Below are 20,416 nucleotides of genomic sequence, written 5' to 3' on the forward strand. Positions count from 1 at the left end.
TCTTTAATATCTGGTTTAATAAGACAGATGAACCTCATAGCTGCTTCTGCATTCAGAGCAGGCAAAGGTGGACGTTCTTCTCTGACACCACAGCAAAACTCTACAAGGGGTAGTTTCTCAAAAGATTTGCTGCAATGTAAAAATCTCAATCCACTGTCCACAAGTTTAGTACCGTTACACTAAAATCCATCCACGTGTCTTGCACTGTGAATGATTTTGTAACACCATGAAAATCACTCATTCCCTGAGTTATACAGGTCTTGCAAACGTACAAAATGCCACTGTACACCCTGTGAAAGAGTAAGTGAAAAGGCACTTAACTTTTCAGTATTGTTATAAAAATACTTTTGACCATGCATATCCCCTAAAAGAGTCCAATATGAAGAGGGTCCTGCAGGCCAAGGGGTGGAGGGGGGTGAAGCTTCAATAATAATAATAATAACAACAACAACAACGATTAGAACCCGTCAAATCTGTTTAAACACATGAGTTCATAATGATATTTTAAAAGTAAGAACTGGCCAACCTCAGAAGATGACAGAGAACAAATTCATTACCTGAACGACTGGGAAATAAAGAGGAAGGCTCAAGCACCAGTGCGGTCCTTCCTCTGAGATGTTCTGCTGGCTAACAAAAGAGCAGACGAGATGACAAGGCTCTTCATGAAACCATCCAGCTAATAAATGAGCAGTAGGCGACACAACATCACCGTTTTGGAACCTCTGATGAATTAATAAACACAGGCGTGAAGACTCAACAGCTGCCCACGGCAGAAAAAGAGAGGCAACCAGATATCACGAGCCTTTATCTTGGACTAAACTCCCCTCAGCTGAGCCGGGTCCACTTCTGTATAAACTGCAGACAGGGGCGCTGGAGGCCCCGTGAGCACGGGAGCCACTGCTCAGACCACGGGGTCAAATGGCCCGGCTGCTCCACACATAAAGGGAAAAGAAGAGAAAGGACAAGTGGGCAACAGCGTCTAGGGACACCTGTATGGCTGGTGAAACCATTTAGAAAACAGAAGCCGGGTGGTAGCTATTTGTGGACAATCCCATTTCCTGACCCTGGGAAATGGTTACCAGAGGGCCCACCCTAGACAGACTCATTAGGCCGAACATTTGTCTTGTATTGTTTTCTGGATTTATATTTCATTTTACAACAAAAAATTTATATGTAACAGACTGAAAAGAGAAAAGACTGTGAGTTCCTAAGATGAACTTTGGGGATCGGGTGGGAGGGGCACCGGAAGGCGTCAAGGCACCAACTCATTACTCGGAAGAGCTGCAAAAGAGACCACGAAGTCACTACTTGTGCTGCGAACGCAGGATGAAGCATGTTTCAGGGGCACAAACAGCCCCAGAAGGTGAGGAAGTTCTGTTCCAGAGACACCGGAGAGTCACTGCAGGAGGAACAAGAGAACTGTGGAGCCGCCACTCCGCAACCTCTCACCGGACGATGGACCGAGGGCAGGAACTCGACCTCACAGTGCCCCTGCCAAGGCCGGCCGGAATGCAGTGACAATCTCAGCACCTGGACGAGCTCCGACCTCCAGTCCTAAGATTCGGGAACTAAAGGGAATGACCAGCCCCGGGCCAGTGGCGGGGCCGCAGGAGGGTGGGCGGAACCCACCCGGATTCAGCCAGAGCGGAGAACACAGACGTCTGACCACCAGCTAGGCGTCACATGATAATGGGAATTACTGTTACTTCTGTTACAGGAGACAAGTGCTAAACGCTGGCTCAAAGCCAAGCGAGCAGAGCGGGACAGACCCAAGTGCTGGCGGCTCGGACGCCGAGCAGCAGGTTCAGAAGGTCAACTGTAACGCTTTCATCACAGACAGTCCTTCTAAAGAAGGTGACGGGGCCCGTGGAGAGGCTGCGAGCAACCTCAGGTGCAGCTCTGCCTCTCACCCATCCACGTCCGAGTTCACAGCAAAGTAGAAAAGCCTTTGGGAAAGCGTGACCTCAGCGGAGCAGCGCCCGCAGCCGTGTTGGCTCCCAGCCACCGCGCCTGCCCGGCCACGCACACAGCACCATCCTCCTGAGCAGAGCCGGTGCTGCCAGGCGGGGGCCCCCCTCGCACAGGAACGCAAACCTGCTCACCTGATGGTCCACGCTCTCCGTGGCCATGCACTGGTTGTTGGCCAGGGTGGTGATCTCTCGGCTTTTCGGGGTCTCCATCCGGCAGCTGCAGAGGGGCACCTCCTGAAGGCCGTCCGTCTCGCCTACGTCGGGACCGTTGGCCAGCCCTGCGGTCACACACAATGCGTGTCAACACCACGGCCCAGAGAGCTTTGCTACACTCGGCCCCGCCCACCCCACCTCCGCAGGGCAAGAAAGTGGGGACACAGTCCCTGCAGACACGCCCGCGGGCAGCCGCCCAGGAGCCGAGGTCCAGGAGCCAGACCGCCTGGGACTTCGCTTCCCACATGCTTCCCAGCCAGGAAGCACTTGTCTTCGTCACTTGATTTTAGAATTGCAGCCACGAAGCGAACGTTCGGTTCAACCTGAAAGGGTTTGGAGGCAGCTTGTCTCCTGATCATCTAGAGCGCTCCTCACCCACTACAAGAGCACAAAGCGCCTGCTTATTAGGCGGAAGGAGGAAAGAATTGGGGAACACAAAGAAGAAAACTAGGATCACGAAGAAAGTGTCCGGCGCAGCACATCACCGCCTGACCCAACTTACGGGCAGGGCAAGGCGGGCAGCACCGGGAGGAAGGCCGCCCGCGTCTAGGCCGGCTTGCAGTGGGGACAGAGGCCGGTGGCCAGAAAGACCCCTCGACCCAGCCACGGCTTCCAAAGGAAGGCGCGTTTCATGTTCCGAAGTAGAGGTGTAGGGTAAGCGGGAGTCCCCACAGGTATGGCAGGCCGGCTCGCCTGGACTCCCACAAACCAGGACCCGTCCCCACCCTCCACACCCAGCCAGGTCACATGGCCCTTCTCCAAGGAGCCCCAGGCCCCCTGCCCTCCTGTCCAGCCTCAGGCCCCACAGCTGCCCCCCTAGAGGGTCTGGAACCCTAGCACTAAATGCACACAAAACTGGGGGACCTGACTCGTCCTTCCAAAGTGCTGACACCCCAGGCCCTGCATGACTGGACACATCCACGGGTCCCTCCAACGGTGGCTGTCAATCCAGGGAACACCCTCAGGGAAGCACCTTACATGGCACCCCGCAGCCTCTCCTCCTCCTCCAAGGGGCTCCCGCCAGCGTGGCCCTTACTTTTACCAGAAGCTGCACATACACATTAAAGGCAGAGGCCACCTCCCTCACCCTCCGGGGCTCAGCTCATATAGGGGCAGCAGACGCCCCTGCTGTGCTGCCCTCTCACCTCTGACCCCAGGCAATGTGGTAAAACGAGCACTACTTCCTGCTGGCGTCCAAGTCAGCACCTTCCTGAGACAAAGCTAAGAGCAGGTTTAGAAACAGTAAACACAGACGTCACTTCATCGGGAAGGAAGGCATGAGGTGATGACCGGAGAGGGGTTTCTGCTCTGTGTGCAGCAAGAAGAGCGGCTAACTTCTCTGACAGACAAGCCTACAATTTTCTTCTTAAGCTAAAGATGTGATTTCCTAAACTAAACAAGTAAACCCAAAGTCCTCTAGTGTTCAAAACGCTAAAAGCTGGTTATTTGTCCTTTAAGGAATGATTGGTTATACCCCGACAGCAGCAAAATCCATGGGGTGTAAGTAACAGGAATTTTACATTTTCCCCACGTTTCATTTCAAAGAAATTTTTCAAAAGAGCCAAACAGCTATTAACTAATTTCCACCGGTAAAGACTTTCAGACAGCGAGAAGTGTGTGGCCCCAGCCCCAGAGCCAAGGACCCCCCGAGGTGCAGTGCCAGGGACTTCAAGGCCAGGCTCCAGGTATGCCACCATGGGGCACCACCAGCTCAACACCGACGAGAAGACACATTTCCACCAACATTGCTGGAATCAGGGATCATAAAAAGGCCACGTTGTGCAGAACGACGCCACCTGCATGCAGCCAGGACACAGGGTCACCTCCCACTGGGAGCCCCATATAAACACGCATGGCTCGCAGGACTCCTGACCTTGGTGGGCAACTGCACCCGACCCCTGGGGCCGCCTCACTAGAGCGCCACAGGGACACAGCACACTGGCCCCGCGTCCTGCCCACTCGGCACCAAACGCACCCTCCCCCACCCCCGCCAGCTGGCCCTGGCCACGCACACGCTCACCTTCTGCGTCAGAGGCCAGCGTGCCCTTGACTCGGAGATCCAGGGAGTCCAGAGAAACCTCCATGTACCCCGTGCCGTCGCTGGGTGCCATCTGCTCTGCGCTTCCCGAAGACGATGCATACGCTTCGGAACCTGCGTTCAAAGGCACACACGTCAAACACGGTGCGCCGGGGCCTCGCGACCCACGGGAGGCGCCATGGGATGCTCGCGAGCCACTCAGACAACAAACACACATAGCATCCGGGCCCCCATCCCGCACTTCTGCTGGTTCCCATTTCCGCACGACCTCCCTGGGGAGAGGGCAGCCGTGTCGAGGAAAGCAAAGGTGTGGGCATGTGGAAACACCTTTCTCTACAAACACACCAGCTAGATAAAAGCTGATCAAATAATCAAGGACACATAAAAACGTCGTGCACATACGTTCTGTGAATATTACTTTAAAAATATAAGAGTAAAATGTGAATGGCAGCTTTGAAAGACCAGCTGCTGTACAGCAGCTAAAGAAGCCCCAGACGTGCAGCGTTGCTGTGGAACCAGCCCAGCCTCAGACACCTGGGCTGCAGGATCCACAAGGAAAGGCTGCAGGGCCGCAGGGAGCGTCCTCCTGCGAGAAGGGGTTTACGAAGCACATCACCCACCGAAGGGCAACACAATCTGAACACGCCAAGGAGAGGAATGTGTGTAAGTGAGGAGCCCGTCAAGGGAGGGGGCGCCTGTCCACAAGTCCCAGGAGGCCCACCCAGGTAACTGCCATTCTAAGGGCATTTCAATGAGGAAGCCTGTGAAAACATGCATTTACACAGGATAATACCACCACCAGCAAAGGGCAAACACCCATAGTTCAGAGCCAAGTTTTAAATACTTGTCATCGACATGTCTTCAACGATGGGAAATGAACGAGCCATAACACAGAGAGGTTTGGTGCCCAAAGACTCTGAATTCAGGCCACAGTCTGAACCTAGATCTGACAGGAAGGAGCCAACCACCAGCGAGAAATCATCAGCAATCTGAGGAACTGAGCAGCCTTTGTGCGATTTTAAACGCTTTACAGGAGGAAATAAAATTCAAACTCCCGTTTAAATAACTATTTAGCCAGGCATTCTACACATTACACACATGATGGTGAAGATGAAGCCTCTGCCCGAAACAACTTCTAGTCTTGGATCTACAACGGCTTTTGTCAGCCGACAGCAAAAACCACCCGGGGTATTCTGATCCTGGCTGATGATTCCTGGTTGAGAGACAAGGAAACGTGAGTGAAGGAGAGGAGGTTCACGGGACACGCCCATGTGCCTGGTGGGTCAACAAACCCCACCAGCCACCTGACTCCAGTCTGAAACTGACTGCCACACACGGGCCTCCAGCAGCCCTCTGCATTTCAGGGGCAGCTCTGTAAACCTGCTTCTCTCTCAGGGGAATCTAGAAGAACGCTAAAATAACTGTGCAAGACAGAAAGAAGTCCTGCAGCTTTGCGGTGCTGGTATAGAGAAAAATCAATCAATAAAACAGACTAGAAAGTCTAGAAACAGCCACACGGTGACTGTCAACAAAGTTTCAAAAGGTTAAGTGAAGAAAGAAAAGTCAATGCAATCAATGGTGCTGGAACAGCTGGAAATGCACAGGCAAAAAAGTGAGCTGCCCGACAACACACACACACACACACACATTCACACACACAAAGTGGATCAGAGACCCACATGTACGGGCTAACTATAAAACTTCAAGAAGAAAACATGGGACAAAATCTTTGCATCGTGGGTTGGTTAAGTCGAAGATTTCTGAGATCATGAAAAGCATGAATTTTAAAAGAAAACAAGCCATAAATTAGACTTCAACAAACATTTTTTAAAACTTTTAGTAGGTGCACATACTTGCAAAACATCTATCTCGCAAAAGACTTGTATCCAGAACACTGAAAGAAGTCACAACTCAGTGAGAAGATATACGCTCGGATTTTAAAGTAAGCAAAAGGTATAAACGCATTACGAGAAGACAAACCCTAAGATGTGCAACCTCGTTCTTTGGTAGGTAACCGCAATGCGACAGCACCACACACCAACCAGCAGCGCTGGAATCAGAGACTGACCGCGCGAGCACTGCGGGGGCCCATGCGGGGCTGGACCGCTCCCGTGCTGCTGACGGAACGCAGAGCAGGACGAGCGCTTCGGGAAACAGCTGGCAGCACTAAGAACTGAGACACACAGCATGACCCAGCCACTCTCCACTCCTAGACGTTTACCCCAGATAAACGGAGCATTTGCTCTAGAAACACGTGTACACAAACTCCGCAGCAGTTTATCTGTAAGGGCCAAAAACTGGAAAGAGACCAAATGTCCAAAAGGTGAGGGATAAACAAACCACAGACAGCTGCGCGTGGAACACCTCCCGCCAACACCACCACGGACGACCCTCAGTTACTCTCGGAGAAGCCATAGAGAAGGATCCACCCGTAAACGTTCTCCACAGCGCTAACCCATCTGCGGAGACGACGTGGAGCAGAGGTGCCCGGGCCGGGGGAGGGCTGGCTGCGGAGGGAAGGTCTCTGTCGCGCAGCGAGGGTGGCAGGGGTCTCCTGTCACATGCACGTGGTGAGGCCCACCAACCGAACACCTCAGCAACACACACTTCAGGCTACGCCAAGTCCTCCACGGCAAAGCTGCAAAGACGGGGCCCCTGGGCCACTAACTTTGACATCATGCCCTTCCCAGCTGTCCCTTTAACAAGGCTACCTCCAGATCAAGGGAATCTGAGCAAAGGGCTGAGAGCCACTGTGTGGACCAGGACCCGGCCCGCACAGGACACTGAGGGCGGGACACAGGGAAGGTGGGGGCGGTCAGCGTACAGCCATACCACGGGGGCCTGCTGGAAGGAGACCCCCTGGCATCACCTGAGGGTCTCCAATAAAGCTGTTTCTGATGCTTTTAGTTTTTTAAACAGTGGAGTCTTCTGTTCAAATGAAGTCCTACACAGAACCCCAGCCCCAAGCCCCCCACGGCCTGCTTCCACCCGGGGTCCTGTGTGTGGCTCTGTGTTTACCTAGCACGGAGCAGGGCTTCTTTTTACTTCTCCGCCTCCTCTTCCTCGCTGGCTTGATCCAGGGGCTGTCAGGCTTCCCTTTCCTCTTGAGAAACTTCTTCTTGATGCTGGATTCAGAACTCTGAGAACCAAGGGAAAGGAACAGAAAGAGCAAAGCATGGGCGCTCTGAAAGCAAAAGTTCTGTTTTCTTGCCATATCGTGATAATGCAACTAGAAAATTAATTTCACTTTTAGACATTTTTCTAGGTCACATTCTCAAAGACACTCATGCTTTTCCCTAAATATCACTGTAAGCTCAGTTACTTGAGTTTGGCACAAAAAAGAATAAGTGAAAAAGTTCTACCAGTAACTAAATAAGTAAGTTCAGTAAGAGAATCCCCTTTTAATTACATGCACCCATTCATCTCGCTCATGAGAAAAGGAACAAACAAAGCCTCAACGTGCATCAAATCTATGTCCAAATTAGCCATTACATGGAGAACAAGGAAAGAAATGATCATTAATTTACAACATTTCGAGATTCCTGTGAGTACATGTGTCTCAAATCTAGACGCAGAAAGGGCATCTAACTGCCACGAGTTACAGCAGATGCAGAGCATGAACCACTAGCCTTTCTAACGACTCCACCACCAGGATCTCACAACCCCTGTTAACTATGGATAGAAAAAGAAATTTTAAAATGTGTGTTCATGAGATAAAAGGATACACTAAGGGTGGCTCACTGGCCTTTCCAACAGTTGCCCTGGAGCCCGAGCCCTCGTGCTGGGCCCCCTGAGATGCCCAGGTGCCCTGTGCTCCCTCCAGCACCTTGTTCCTGCGCCCCCTTCACAGCAAAGCTCCGGGAAGAAAGTCTGCCAAGAGCAGCACCACAGCTCCCTGCGCTTCAGTCTACGACCCCAAAGGAACACGTTTATCGCCAGACACAACAGCCCTCCCAGTGCTCGTCTCCGCCACCCACGTGGCCACTTTCTCCTTCTCGAGGCACAGACTCCCTTCCCAGCCCTGCCTGATGGCCTGGGCCGCCCGCAGGCTCCCCAGGCTCCGCCCTCCCACCACAGCCCCGCCCTCTGACCCTGTCCCCGTGAGGTCGCATCGCTCGCAGCCCTCAGCTCTGAGCCACATCCAGCCCGCAGAGGGCCGGAGGTTCCACCTCGGAAGCCTCGATCTTCCCTCGCCCGGTCCACCCGGCGGCCCCTCCCTGGCTCTCTGCTCAGCCGCTTTCTCTGCGGCTCCCACATGGCTCCTCTGCCAGGAGCCCCGCGTCACCCGCGCACAGGTTACCAGATCAGACTCGTCTCCGTCCTCCTCCTCCTCCCCGGTGCCGGCCGACTCCTGCTCCTCTTCAGATTCGCCCTCCATCTGAGCAGCCCCGCCAGGAGCCAAAAAGAAAACAAACCAATGAGAGCCGCTGGTGGCAGGCGATCTGACCCGACACACCTTGGAGGTGCCCCCGCTCCCCAAGAGCCCGGCCCGGAAGGGCTGCCCCCATGCCAGGCTCCAGGCTGACCTGGACCACCGATCCGACGTGACTCGAACGTATGCAGATCAGTGCGCATGAGAGACTGCACTCACCGCAAAAAGGTTTTCAGAGGCCACAGACTAATATAAAACGCAAAACCTACCCCCCCGACCCACGAGCCCGCCCAGCCCCAGGGCCTCGACCTGCTGCCAGTGCTGGGCACCTGCAGGCGAGCACGGGAGTGTCTGCCTGCAGGGGCAGAGCACCCAGCACGCTTCTGCGTCTTACTCTCTTCTAATGAAAAGTACGCTGTGGGATCTTTCTGTAACAGAACAGCAGAAGCACCTGGGTTCACCTTCTCTACCTACACAGGAGCCGCGCGCCCCCTCCACCCCTCCCCGCGCACCCGGCTGTGGCTCCTCGAGGGGCCACGCAGTGACCGCACCCTCACAATCTCACAGGAAGGGTAAGACCCTCCGGACAAACAGCAGACACGTGCTCCCACCCGTGCAGGACGCTCCGGGTGTGGGGCGCCCACAGGGCACCCCCAGGCCCTCTGAGGGGCCGCACCACCCCCCGAGTGTCTCCCACGTGTGCTCCTCCATTTCTCCCATGCGTATTGTGTGACCACAGCCCCAGCCTGTACTTCCACTGGGTCCTTGCTTTCTTAGTAACTGCGGAAGCTACACACACACACCGTCTGTTAAATATGTTATAAACATTCTCCTATCAAGCTCTATAGGCTCTGCTTCTGCTATTTCCTTTTAAAGTAAAGCTTCTGGGCTTCCCTGGTGGCGCAGCGGTTGAGAGTCCGCCTGCCGATGCAGGGGACACGGGTTCGTGCCCCGGTCCGGGAAGATCCCACATGCCGCGGAGCGGCTGGGCCCGTGAGCCACGGCCGCTGAGCCTGCGCGTCCGGAGCCTGTGCTCCGCAACGGGAGAGGCCACAACAGTGAGAGGCCCGCGTACCGCCAAAAAAAAAAAAAAAAACACAAAAACTTCTGGGGTTTTCATCTGGACAAGTTGAACCTCTCAGTCTCTCCCTTCGTGGCTTCTAGGTTTGTGTCTTAAAACAGAAGGCCTTCATTTGAGATTAGAAAAACGGTTTCCAACCTTTTTCCCGCGCTTAAATATTTTGTGTTGACACTTTACATCTTCTGGAGTTTGCTTTCTTAAATAGCAGCCTTACGGGTTTATGATTCACCTGCCCTGAAATTCGCCCTTTCAAGCACACAGTCCAGCGGCCTTGAGTGGACTCAGCGTTGTGCAGCCGTCACCCCACTATGCCAGAGTGCAGGGCACATTTGCTGTGCACCTTGATCTAAGGGCCGGCCTTCACTTGGCCCCCAATTTTCCCAACAACATTTATTGAAAAGTTCATGATCCCTTGCGAACAAACTGAAAACCCAACCCTTACAACAAACTGTATCTCTGCAGACAGACAGGTGCACCGTGGCCACCCTGCTCCGCGCTCTCATGGCTCTGCCGTGCCTGCACGAATCCCCGCTTGAACCCCCTCCGTATCTGTTCTGCTAACCTCTCCCCCACCCCCCAGCCCGTTCTCACTGTGAACGGCTCCCGTGTCAGCTGGTCCCACAGAAAATCCTGTGGGAATTTTGATGAGAACAGCTCTGAATTCATGGATAACATGGGGAAAGGGAGATGAAAGAATGGATCTTCTCATTCAGACAAATAATGGGTCATTCCATGAACTTACTCTTTTTTTTAACCTCTTTCAGTAAAGTTTTACTATTTTCTCCTTATAGATAACACACATTTCTTGTTAAATGTATTGCTAAGCACTGTGGTGATATTAAAGACTTACAGCTAATTTTTAGGTGTGATATTGTGGTTTTGTTGTTCAAAGAATCCTTACCTTCTAAGGACCCACACTGATATACCGGCCTCAAGACCGTCCAGGTGGAGCAGGGACTCTGGCAAGCACCAGTGGCTGTACATATGCACAGCCTGACGTGTTCCGTTCAGGAGGTTAACAAGTATTGTCGGGTGTTTACTGATATTATTGACAAGCTGTCCTTATATTTTCCGACTGGCAGGACCACACAAGCTCAGCTCACTGGCTACAGCAGCCGCTCAACTGGTTTCCTTGGATTTCCTTAGATGGGTGATTATATTCCCAGCAAACTCCCTTGTCCTTTAAAAGATTAATGTTTCCTTCCGGTTTTCACCTTACAGCATCACAGCAAGAATGACCAATGTGGCGTGCTCGAGTGAGGGGAGGAAGTGGCAACCCGCACTTTTCTTTTCTTCCTTTTTTTTTTTTTGGCTGCATCGGGTCTTACTTGCAGCACGTGGGACCCTTCGATGTGGCATGCGAGCTTCTCTCTAGTTGTGGCATGTGGGTTTTCGCTCTCTAGTTGTGGTACGTGGGCTCTGTAGTTGTGGCATGTGGGCGCTCTCATCGAGTCGTGTGGGCTCAGTAGTTCTGGTGCACGGGCTTAGTTGCCCCGTGGTATGTGGGATCTTAGTTCCCTGACCAGGGATCGAACCCGCATCCCGTGCATTAGAAGGTGGATTCTTTACCACTGGACCACCAGGGAAGTCCCAACCTACACTCTTTTTATCACTGGTATTAGCAATGGTTTAAAACTTTCGCCATTAAATATAACCTTTTTTGTAGGATTCTGATATCTTTATAATAAGCTTTATTTAAATGTTATCTTTAAATTTCATTGGGTAGTTTCTTATTTTAAAAATACTGAGCAGTGAAACTACCCATCAAAGTGGGCAGATTAACAACTTCCAAAACTCCTGTGACTGTAAAGGGAGGAATAAGGAATAACTCCTTATAAGGAATAAGTACTTGAAAACTGCACACACAGCAGCTACAGAAACAGACGTGAGGCGCTTGGGGTGAGAAGGGAGGGGAACACCACAGCTGGCACCTGACTGGACAGACGGTGTAGGACTAAGCCAGGCAGAGGCCACACAGGGCGGGGGACCCGAGCCAGCAGGCCCCGTGAGCGCCCGAGACAACCCGCACCCACCTGCCCCATCCACACCAGTGCGGAGACAAGGACACCGGTCATCGGTGAGGAGTCAGCCCCCTACATGGAGAAGGAGGCACCGTGCTGGCCACATACGCACAGGGCCTCACTTGCTACAAATCGACTTTTTAGAAGGACAAATAACTACAGAGATAAACAGCTGGGTCCCAAACAGGCACTACACAAGAGAAGGCATCCAAACAGCAAATAAACATACAACAAAGTACCCAGGGCTTCCCTGGTGGCGCAGTGGCTGAGGGTCCGCCTGCCGATGCAGGGGACACGGGTTCGTGCCCCGGTCTGGGAAGATCCCACATGCCGCGGAGCGGCTGGGCCCGTGAGCCATGGCCGCTGAGCCTGCGCGTCCAGGGCCTGTGCTCTGCAACAGGAGAGGCCACAACAGTGAGAGGCCCGCGTAGCGCAAAAAAAAAAAAAAAAAAGTACCCAAGCTTCTCGGAAACCAGGGAAACGCAAATCAGAACTGCAGTGTGAGAGCGCTCAGCCGCGCCAGGAGGGCAGCCCACCAAGTTTACAAGCCCGTGATGCACACACAGGACGTGCAGCTCCCCTCGCGGATGTGCCAGACGTGGGCAACAGCCCCGCTGGAGCCCCGCACACACCCGTCCAGAGGGGTGCGGCCCCACTTGGCTCCCAACGCTCTGGCCTCAGAAACTACCGAGAACAGCCAAGGGCTGTGGGGGCCCGTGAGTCCGTGAACACGCGCCGCTGCAGACACTTACACCTGCGGCGTGGCTCCCTCAAAGGAGAGTGAGAAAGGCAGGTAACATCCCAGGACTATTATAACCCTGGAGGGTCTCCGAGACCCTGGGCCACCTTAAAAACCACCATCACACAACAGTGAAAATGAACTAACAGCATAAATAAATCGCACAAACACAACACAGAGTAAAACGAGCCACACTCAGAAAAAGGAGTGCCTCCTGCGTGATTGCACCGAAGCCCAGAACAAGAGCAGAGGCAACCCTGCCACGGGGACCGGAGCGGGGCGCCACCCGCGTGCTCCTGCCCTGGGCACCGCTGACCTGTGCCCCGTCCCCAAGTCCACGCGGCAGGGAGCTGGACCCTGTGACATGCCTTCCAGTCTCTCTCCTTTGCTCCGCTACCTCAGCAGGTCCTGCGAAGAGCTTTCCTGGAGGCCGCAGCCTCCCCTGCCCTTGTCCCCTGATACACGGTTGTGTCTGGCTGACTTTGAGGCAGGTTTAGCCTCAGAACCGGCTGGCGTGTCTCCCATCTTTCTCGTCTCCGGAACAGGTCACATAACAAATCCATGACTCTCTGTTACTGTCACTGATCTGTTGAGATCTGCTCCTGCCACCTTACTTTGTTTTCCACATTTTCTTCTTGATTCTGCTTTTATTTATTTCCTGATTCTTTTGTTAGCTTGATACCCATTTAATTTTCTTCCTTTGTATCAGTATCTAGACTAACTCAGTGTTACTCAGTGTTTAGATTCTTTCCGGAAGATGAGGACCTCCATCAAAATAGAGAATCCAGAGATAGACTCACATTCAAATGCCGCGTGGTATGTGACAGAGGTGGCATTTTAAATCAGCAAGGAAGCAAATGTCAGTCAATAAACAGTGCTGGCACACGCGGCTCACCATGTGAGGGAGGCCACACAACCCCGACCTCACGTTTTGTTCAAAAAGCTTTACTGAGGTATAATTTATATACCATAAAATTCACCCACTTTGACTGTCTCTACCTCACATTTCATCAAAAATTCTCTGAATCAAATGTTTATATATAAAGAATGAAGCCCACGAAGAGTTAGAAGATAGCTTACATCAACATATTCTAAATCGCCACAGGGAAACGTCTGTGTATTGTAATTAGAACCCCGAACCCAGAAATCATACAGAAACAGACTAGCAGCCATGAGCTCTGACATCGCAGCCAAGGCTGGACAGCACACACCTCCGAGCAACAGGTCAGCCCTGCGCTCACGTAAGGCTGCCAGACCACATGACCCAGCGGGAACGGGGTCGCTAGACAACAAACCCTGACAGCCAGTTGTGTGCGAAGCTGCCCGGCACATTCAGACCTGCAGCAAACACCGAGATACGGGGACATGCGGATGAAGCCTGTCCCTCCCAACTCACCGCGGCAGAGACCTGGAGATGCCCACATTCTACCTCTCAACAAAGCGCATGCTACGAGCCCCGAGTGCCGCCTCTAACAACAGGAAATGGCTTTACGGGGGGGGGGGGGGGGGGGGGGCCGCACCCACTGAGGGGCCCGGCCAAGAGCAGCTCGTGGAGCCACAGGCAAAGCTCCTTAAGGAGGCTGGACGTCCAGAGTCAAGTCCCCACTGCAGGCGGCAGGGAGTACAGGTCTGTAAAAATCACCGTTCAAAATACCACCACAAGAATTAGGAGACTGCTTCCTTCCTACACGAAAGGGAAAAAATAATAAAAGATGGAAGAGAAAAAAAATAAATGATATCTTAAATCATTTTAAAATTTCCTTTAAATCTCTAATGTCAGCATTTTCTACCAATTTATTTTTGAAAAATTATACCTTAATAGCTGGGCCAACATTTAAAATTTTGCCCCAAAACCTGCTAAAAAATAGAACTGGCATAAATGGCTAATATGAATCTGAAATTTAAGCAACACTAAGAAAAAACATGGCCAAACTCCAGAAGCTGAAAGAAAATGCTTTACACACGTCAAAGGCTGTACCCACAGGGCTGATGCAAAGTGCAAAAAGCTAATCAACAAAATCACACACTTCGAACAAGTCACTGTTGCCACAAGCTCACTGGAACGTCTCTGCCCATCCTTAGTTTCAGAATTACTCGTAAGGTGTAATGGTCCATCTTAAAGATGCTCCGAAGTTTTCTCAGACAAGTCTGAGGCATGGACAGTAAATCCACGGCTCCACACGTCTGCCTGGCTCTCAGCCGCAGTTTCGCCTTCGTGTCTAACTCACCCCTCCCCCAATCAGAAGGGCCCCAACAGCAACAGCCACTCTGCTCAAGTCTGCGCCCGGCACCCCTGGGCCCCCTGAATCACTGAAACCGTACAAGCCCCGTGGTCCCTGTCATGTTGCGGCAAAGACAGAAATGAGGGTCTTTTCTTTTCTGACAAACAAGGAAAATAAAGGAGCCATGGGCAGGCTATGGAAACAACATAAACTGGCCTGAAAGAGTTAATCAATCCTAGCTTTTCTTTTCTTTTCTTTTTTCCCCTTGGCTGCACTGGGTCTATCGTTGCTGCAGGCGGGCTTTCTCTAGATGTGGCGAGCGGGGGCTACTCTTTGTTGCAGTGCACGGGCTTCTCACTGCAGTGGCTCCTCTTGTGGAGCACGGGCTCTAGGGCATGCGGGCTTCAGTAGCTGTGGTTCGTGGGCTTCAGTAGTTGTGGCTCGCGGGCTCTAGAGCGCAGGCTCAGTAGTTGTGGCGCACGGGCTTAGTTGCTCCGCAGCACATGGGATCTTCCCGGACCAAGGCTCGAACCCATGTCCCCTACACTGGCAGGCGGATTCTTAAGCACTGCGCCACCAGGGAAATCCCAACCCTAGTTTTATTTTAACTGTTACTAATCTGTAGTGTCTGTAACTAGACTTATCCTTCACAAAGCTAACCTCTAACACTCTCTGACATTATGTGAATTACATCCTGCACTCCCCTGTAGGAAATCACCCCTTGTAGCGTTCTGCATTTTAGAAATGCAGCCGATAACCCAGCCGATAACAAACGGACCCAATTACCAGGCTGCCTGTCACCCGTTTTGAAATAATGCAAGAAGAAGAAAAATTCAAGACCTTCATTACTTTGATCCTTATCACCTATCCGCAGACTGCAAGCTCCACCTCTAAGACCTCTCCTGATTCCCCGGGGAGGGGGGGGGCACAGTTCTTGAGGCACTAGCCTGCTGTGTTCCCTTTTTGCCTGGCAAAGAATAAAGCTATTATTTCGTTTCCTCCAAAACTCTGTCTCCACATTTCTGTTCGGCACCGGTGCACAGAGAGCCAAGACAAGGCATCACCACCCCCAGCCGGTGCCACGCCTTCAGGGCCACCAAACCGCCAACTCCGAGCTCGTCCTGGGTGGACACGGATGAAGCGTCCATAACAAGGACACGCCAGCACACGTACCACCCCACAGGCCTGTCAGCAGCCCTGGGCACTCACTCCACTGGGAGGACAGAGGCCTCACCTGCGGAAGGACCACACCTGTGCCGGGTGCCTGGGACACCGTGCCAAGGCCAAGGGCAAGCCGTACTGGCACTCGGTCAGCCACGGTTAGCAGTTTGGGTTATTAATGGTATTATTCCTGTCACTCCCAAGCCTAAAAATGCTCAGGCCGTTTACTTCCATGAACGCTGCACGGGAAGACAAACACTTCTCTGATGAAAATAAACTACCTAAAAATTCAAGAGAAATAAAATACAAGAATCCCAGCCAGAAGTAAACAGGGGGCTTTATTAAGGCCCAGAAGCGCCCAGCCGCCACCCCTACCCCCACCAGGACCGAGGTCTGCGGTGTGCGTCCCGCCCACCTTCTGGCTGCGGTCAGGCTCCAGCGCACTCTCCTTGGAGGCCCTGCTGCCCTCGGCAGGGAACGCGGTGGCCGGCTGGGCGCCCTGGTCCTCATCCTCCTCCAGCTCCTCCGAGTCGTCCTCCTCAGAGTCCATGTCTAGGCTCTCCCCGTTCACGTGGAGGGAGCCGTCACCCAGGTCCTTCTCGCCCTGGAACACGCCAGAAGCCCACGTCAGGACCCCACCAACTCCTCGGGGCAAGGCCCACGGGGCGGGGCAGGGGAGGGGGTGGCGACTGTGCCGGAAGACGAGAGCTTGGGGCGGGCGGGGGCCACCCTGGAGCAGAGATGGAGGGCAGCCCCCGCAGCCTGGCCCGCACCCTTACCTTGGAGCCCACCGTGGAATGAGTTATGCTCTTAAACATCTCAATCACCGTCCTCTGTTTTAACACTTTGGTCTTTTTCTTAGGAACCAGGCTATAGGTTCCCATTCTTCGTTTTTTCTTCCGAGATACTGCAGCTGCTAAAACAAAAGGCAAGCAAGCTAAAAAAAAAAAAAAAGTCAAAAGGGGACGAGAGAAGAAAAGAAATGCCATTCAAATGTTTTTAGAGGTAGGTGACAGTTCACAAACTCTCATCACCAAAATCATCAGCACTCAACAGTGTCTTAAGTTGCACAGAGAAAGCTGAAAACCCGTCACAGATACAGGATTTGTCCACAAGGAGACACCGAGCTGTACGGAGGGCAAACGTGAGCACCCCCTCCCGAGCAGGCAGCACAACACCAGGAGACCCTCAAGCTGGCAGGAACGGGCCCGGGTGCACCTGGGACAGCCTCTGAGCAGGGCTCTCCGAGGGGCTGAGAAGGAAGGGCCTCCTCCAGACGCCCTCCTGCTCGTGTGTCCAGAGGGTCCACCGCCGACGTGCAGCCACTGAAGAGTGGACTTACACCACTGTCACCTGGACCCGCCATCCTCGCTCAGCACTTCACGGACCACGGGGAAGGATACTGGAAACAAGGGCCCAGCGAGCTATCCCTGCACACAAGGGCCAGGGAGGGAGAGGCCTGGGAGCAAGGTCTCCTGACAAGCGCAGCAGTGGAGGGGGTACCGAGCAGGGGCTTGGGGACTCGTGGCCCCTGACGCCATTCTGGGCAAAGCAGCCTCAGGTTTACTGCTTTGACAGAATGAGGGTCTCTGTGATGTTTTATTTGTGTAAAAAGTTCCAGGGTATAAAAAAAAAAATCTGAAAACCACTGCTTTAAACACGGAGGAACTCCACGAAAGGGCTGAAAGAAATACCTTACGTTTTATTTCTACGAAATGCAGAGAAGGGATACGGGGAGAAAGGATGCACGTCGGCCATGGGCGCCGGGGGTCAGAATGACAGCCCCTCGCAGGTGCGTGGCGAAGCCAGGACACTGAGGACAATCGCCACGTGGGCCACACGTGTTTACGTGGAAACGCCGACCGTCCACGCGCTGAACGGAGCACAGGTGAGCTGGCGGAGGTGCCCCCCCCCCAGGAGGAGGCGGGTGGGTTGTGAGCTCCGTGCAAACTTGCCATCTCGTCTCCGCTCGCGCCGCAGCACGACGGCAAGAGCAGGCCCTCCGGGGCGGGGCTGTCACCACAGTGACAAGAAGAGATGGCCCGAAAGCGTGTACTTCCTGTGACAGCGTAATGCACCGGCCAGGGGAAGTGGGGAGGAGGAAGGTTTGAAGAACGAGGCAGGCAGTTCCAGGTCTGCAGCGACGCCGTCACACAGGGCCACGTCCCCACGGGCCCCTGCTCCCCCACCCCCACCCCGGGGTGAGGACGCTGCAGGCACAGCAAGAGGGGCCTGCCACCTCCCTGGGGAGGGAGCCGGGCAGCTGCTGCAGGAGCGCCAGGCACCAGGCTGTTCACACTGTCCTGAGCCCGCAGGCCCCGTCTCCGCCTCCGGCCCTCAGGTAAGGAAACAGAGGCAGAGAAGGACCCACGTGGGAAACTGCTAAACACACTCAGCATTTCTGTTTAGAAAACTTGGATTGAACAGATAAGGAAATAATAAAGCTAAAATAGGAACAATCTTAATTTTTATTAAGATAAAAGATCCTTGTGGCTTGCAGGATCTTAGTTCCCTGACAAGGGACTGAACCCACACCCATGGAGTCCTAACCACTGGACTGCGAGGGAATTCCCCAATCTTAACTTTTTAACAGAAGTACCGACTCCTGACATTCCTTGCCAAGCCCTACACACATGGGTTTAATTCCACAGAGACATGCAACTCTGTCCAGCTTTAACTCTTTGAAACAAATAATACTGAGTTGAAATAGACCAAAAGTTGGAGGTGGTGGGGAGACAGACTGACCCTGTTTTCTAACCAACCACAGCGCTCCAACAAACAGAACAAGGACTCCCTGGAGACACAGCTAGTCCCAGGACTGGGGAAGGACAAGACGGGCTGGGTCCACCTGGTGTAGCCAGGAAGTCCTCACAAAGTGATGGGGTCACATCGGAGGACTCAGGAGCCAGCCTGAAGGGCAAACCTGGGGCAATTTGAACATGACGGTGACGGACTGGAGCCCAGAGACTCACAAAAGGATCCGTGAGTTGAGACAGAGGCAAGGCTGGAAAGGGGAGGCCCTTCATTCCAGCAGAAGCTCCACTAGGAAGTAAGGACAGGGCAATGGAATTGGAAGCCATCCTGGGACGATCAGTCTGGGAGTGGGTCCCTAGATGCTCAAGCTGCCAGGTGGGACCATGCAACCCTCTAAGTCCCGTCTCCAAAGACACAAAGGACAACAACCCAAGGGCCTGTAGACCCAGCCCTGCCGCAGCAGGACCAACACCCACACCCCACTCCCAGGGGACGCAGCAAGGACACACGCCCCTCGGGGACGGCAGTGACCCGAGCCTGACCCGGGAAGACAGCAGCGACCCCAGGGGGACGCTCCAGATGTCCAGACGCACACTAAGGGACTGCAGGAAGCCGGCCAGAAATGCCTCCTGGGACAACTGACTGGCAAAGGCGAGCGGGGCCTGAGGCCTGGACGACGTGTCACACGGGGGGCCCTTTCAGGCTCTGACACTACAGCGACTGCCCGAGAGGGCGCCACGCACAACAGGGACGCGCCCAGGGCCCCATGTCTGCAACTTCCACGCACGTTCAGAAGTAAACGTTACACGCTGGGCGGGAGAAGGATGCGCAACTGTGCACGGGGTGGAATGGAGGGAGGGGGACGGGGGAGGCCACAGGCATCCTCTGCAGAACCTCTGGTCTGAAATTACTGATAAGCAACAAGTGTCCTGAAAGTCCTAAGGAAGACAGGCCCCAACCAGCACATGACCACCCCAGGGCAGCCCCTCGGGGGGCCGCCTCCCCCTCGTCTGTGAGTCCTCAGCGATGTGAGCCGGGCCTGGCAGAGAGGCCTGTCTGCACTGGAGGGGTCTGCAGAGGAAGCAGGCTCTACGGGCACGCCTGCCACGGCAGCCTCCCTGGGGGCCGCTCACCAGCGCCCCCCTCCTGCGAAAGGCCCCACAAGGCACCCGATGCTCCTCCACGCCCCCAGGTGAGCGTGAGGAGAGGCGGCTCGGGGTGGGAGGGGGCCGCCCCACGGCGCCCCTGCAGTACTGAATCCATGAGCGGGGAGACCCCTCAAATCCAGAGCCTCCACCCAATCAGACCAAGGCCGCAGACTGTCAGAATGAAAACGATCTTCACCTGGAAGCTGAAAACAAGCGGAGGACGCGACACAGCACCGGGTGAGGGTGGAGCGGGGCCCGCGTCCTCTGTGGTGCAGGCTCGGGACACGCCCGAGAGAGGCGGCGGCAGGTTCCCTTTACCTGTCTGTGCCTTCGTGGTGGCCACGTAGCACTGGTTTTGAGGTAGCGACTGGTGAAGGGGCGGGAAGGGGGGTAAAAGCTGCTGTCGTCCAAAATCCGAGGCATTTCTGCTCAACTCCTCTTTCGGCTCCTCAGGGTCACGGGCGTCCCGGCCTTCCCTGGGGTCCTTACTGGCCGCGTGCTTCAAAACAAAGACAACGCGACAATGACGCACAGGCAGGCAGCGATGAAACAGCGTGCCTCTCCCACCAAACCACTCCCCCGAGAGATGTGCGCTGAGGAGAGAGGGGAGAGCGCAGAAACCCGCTGCCACCAGAGCGCCTGTGACAGGCGCGGGTCGGCGTCACAGGCCAAGAACAGAGTCTGCATTTCTGCAGGG

At 54.0% G+C, this 20,416-nt stretch overlaps 1 protein-coding gene across 5 annotated transcripts in view; it reads right to left on the reverse strand.

Annotated features, from left to right (window-relative positions):
- Positions 1-20,416, reverse strand: part of EHMT1 (euchromatic histone lysine methyltransferase 1) — a 148,019-nt gene that overhangs the window by 45,620 nt on the left and 81,983 nt on the right. For 4 of the 5 annotated variants that reach the window (XM_060013667.1, XM_060013666.1, XM_060013669.1 and 1 more), the window contains exons 4-10: positions 20,038-20,218; positions 16,597-16,754; positions 16,233-16,421; positions 8,522-8,599; positions 7,240-7,360; positions 4,204-4,335; positions 2,103-2,248 (exon numbers count right to left, since the gene is read on the reverse strand). In XM_060013667.1, the coding sequence (XP_059869650.1) occupies positions 2,103-2,248; positions 4,204-4,335; positions 7,240-7,360; positions 8,522-8,599; positions 16,233-16,421; positions 16,597-16,754; positions 20,038-20,218 (1,005 nt within the window). The remainder of the gene's footprint in view (positions 1-2,102; positions 2,249-4,203; positions 4,336-7,239; positions 7,361-8,521; positions 8,600-16,232; positions 16,422-16,596; positions 16,755-20,037; positions 20,219-20,416) is intronic. The other variant, XM_060013668.2, reaches the window with a different exon arrangement.

Source organism: Delphinus delphis, chromosome 6 (assembly GCF_949987515.2).
Source record: "Delphinus delphis chromosome 6, mDelDel1.2, whole genome shotgun sequence".
In the NCBI taxonomy this organism is placed as follows: domain Eukaryota; kingdom Metazoa; phylum Chordata; class Mammalia; order Artiodactyla; family Delphinidae; genus Delphinus; species Delphinus delphis.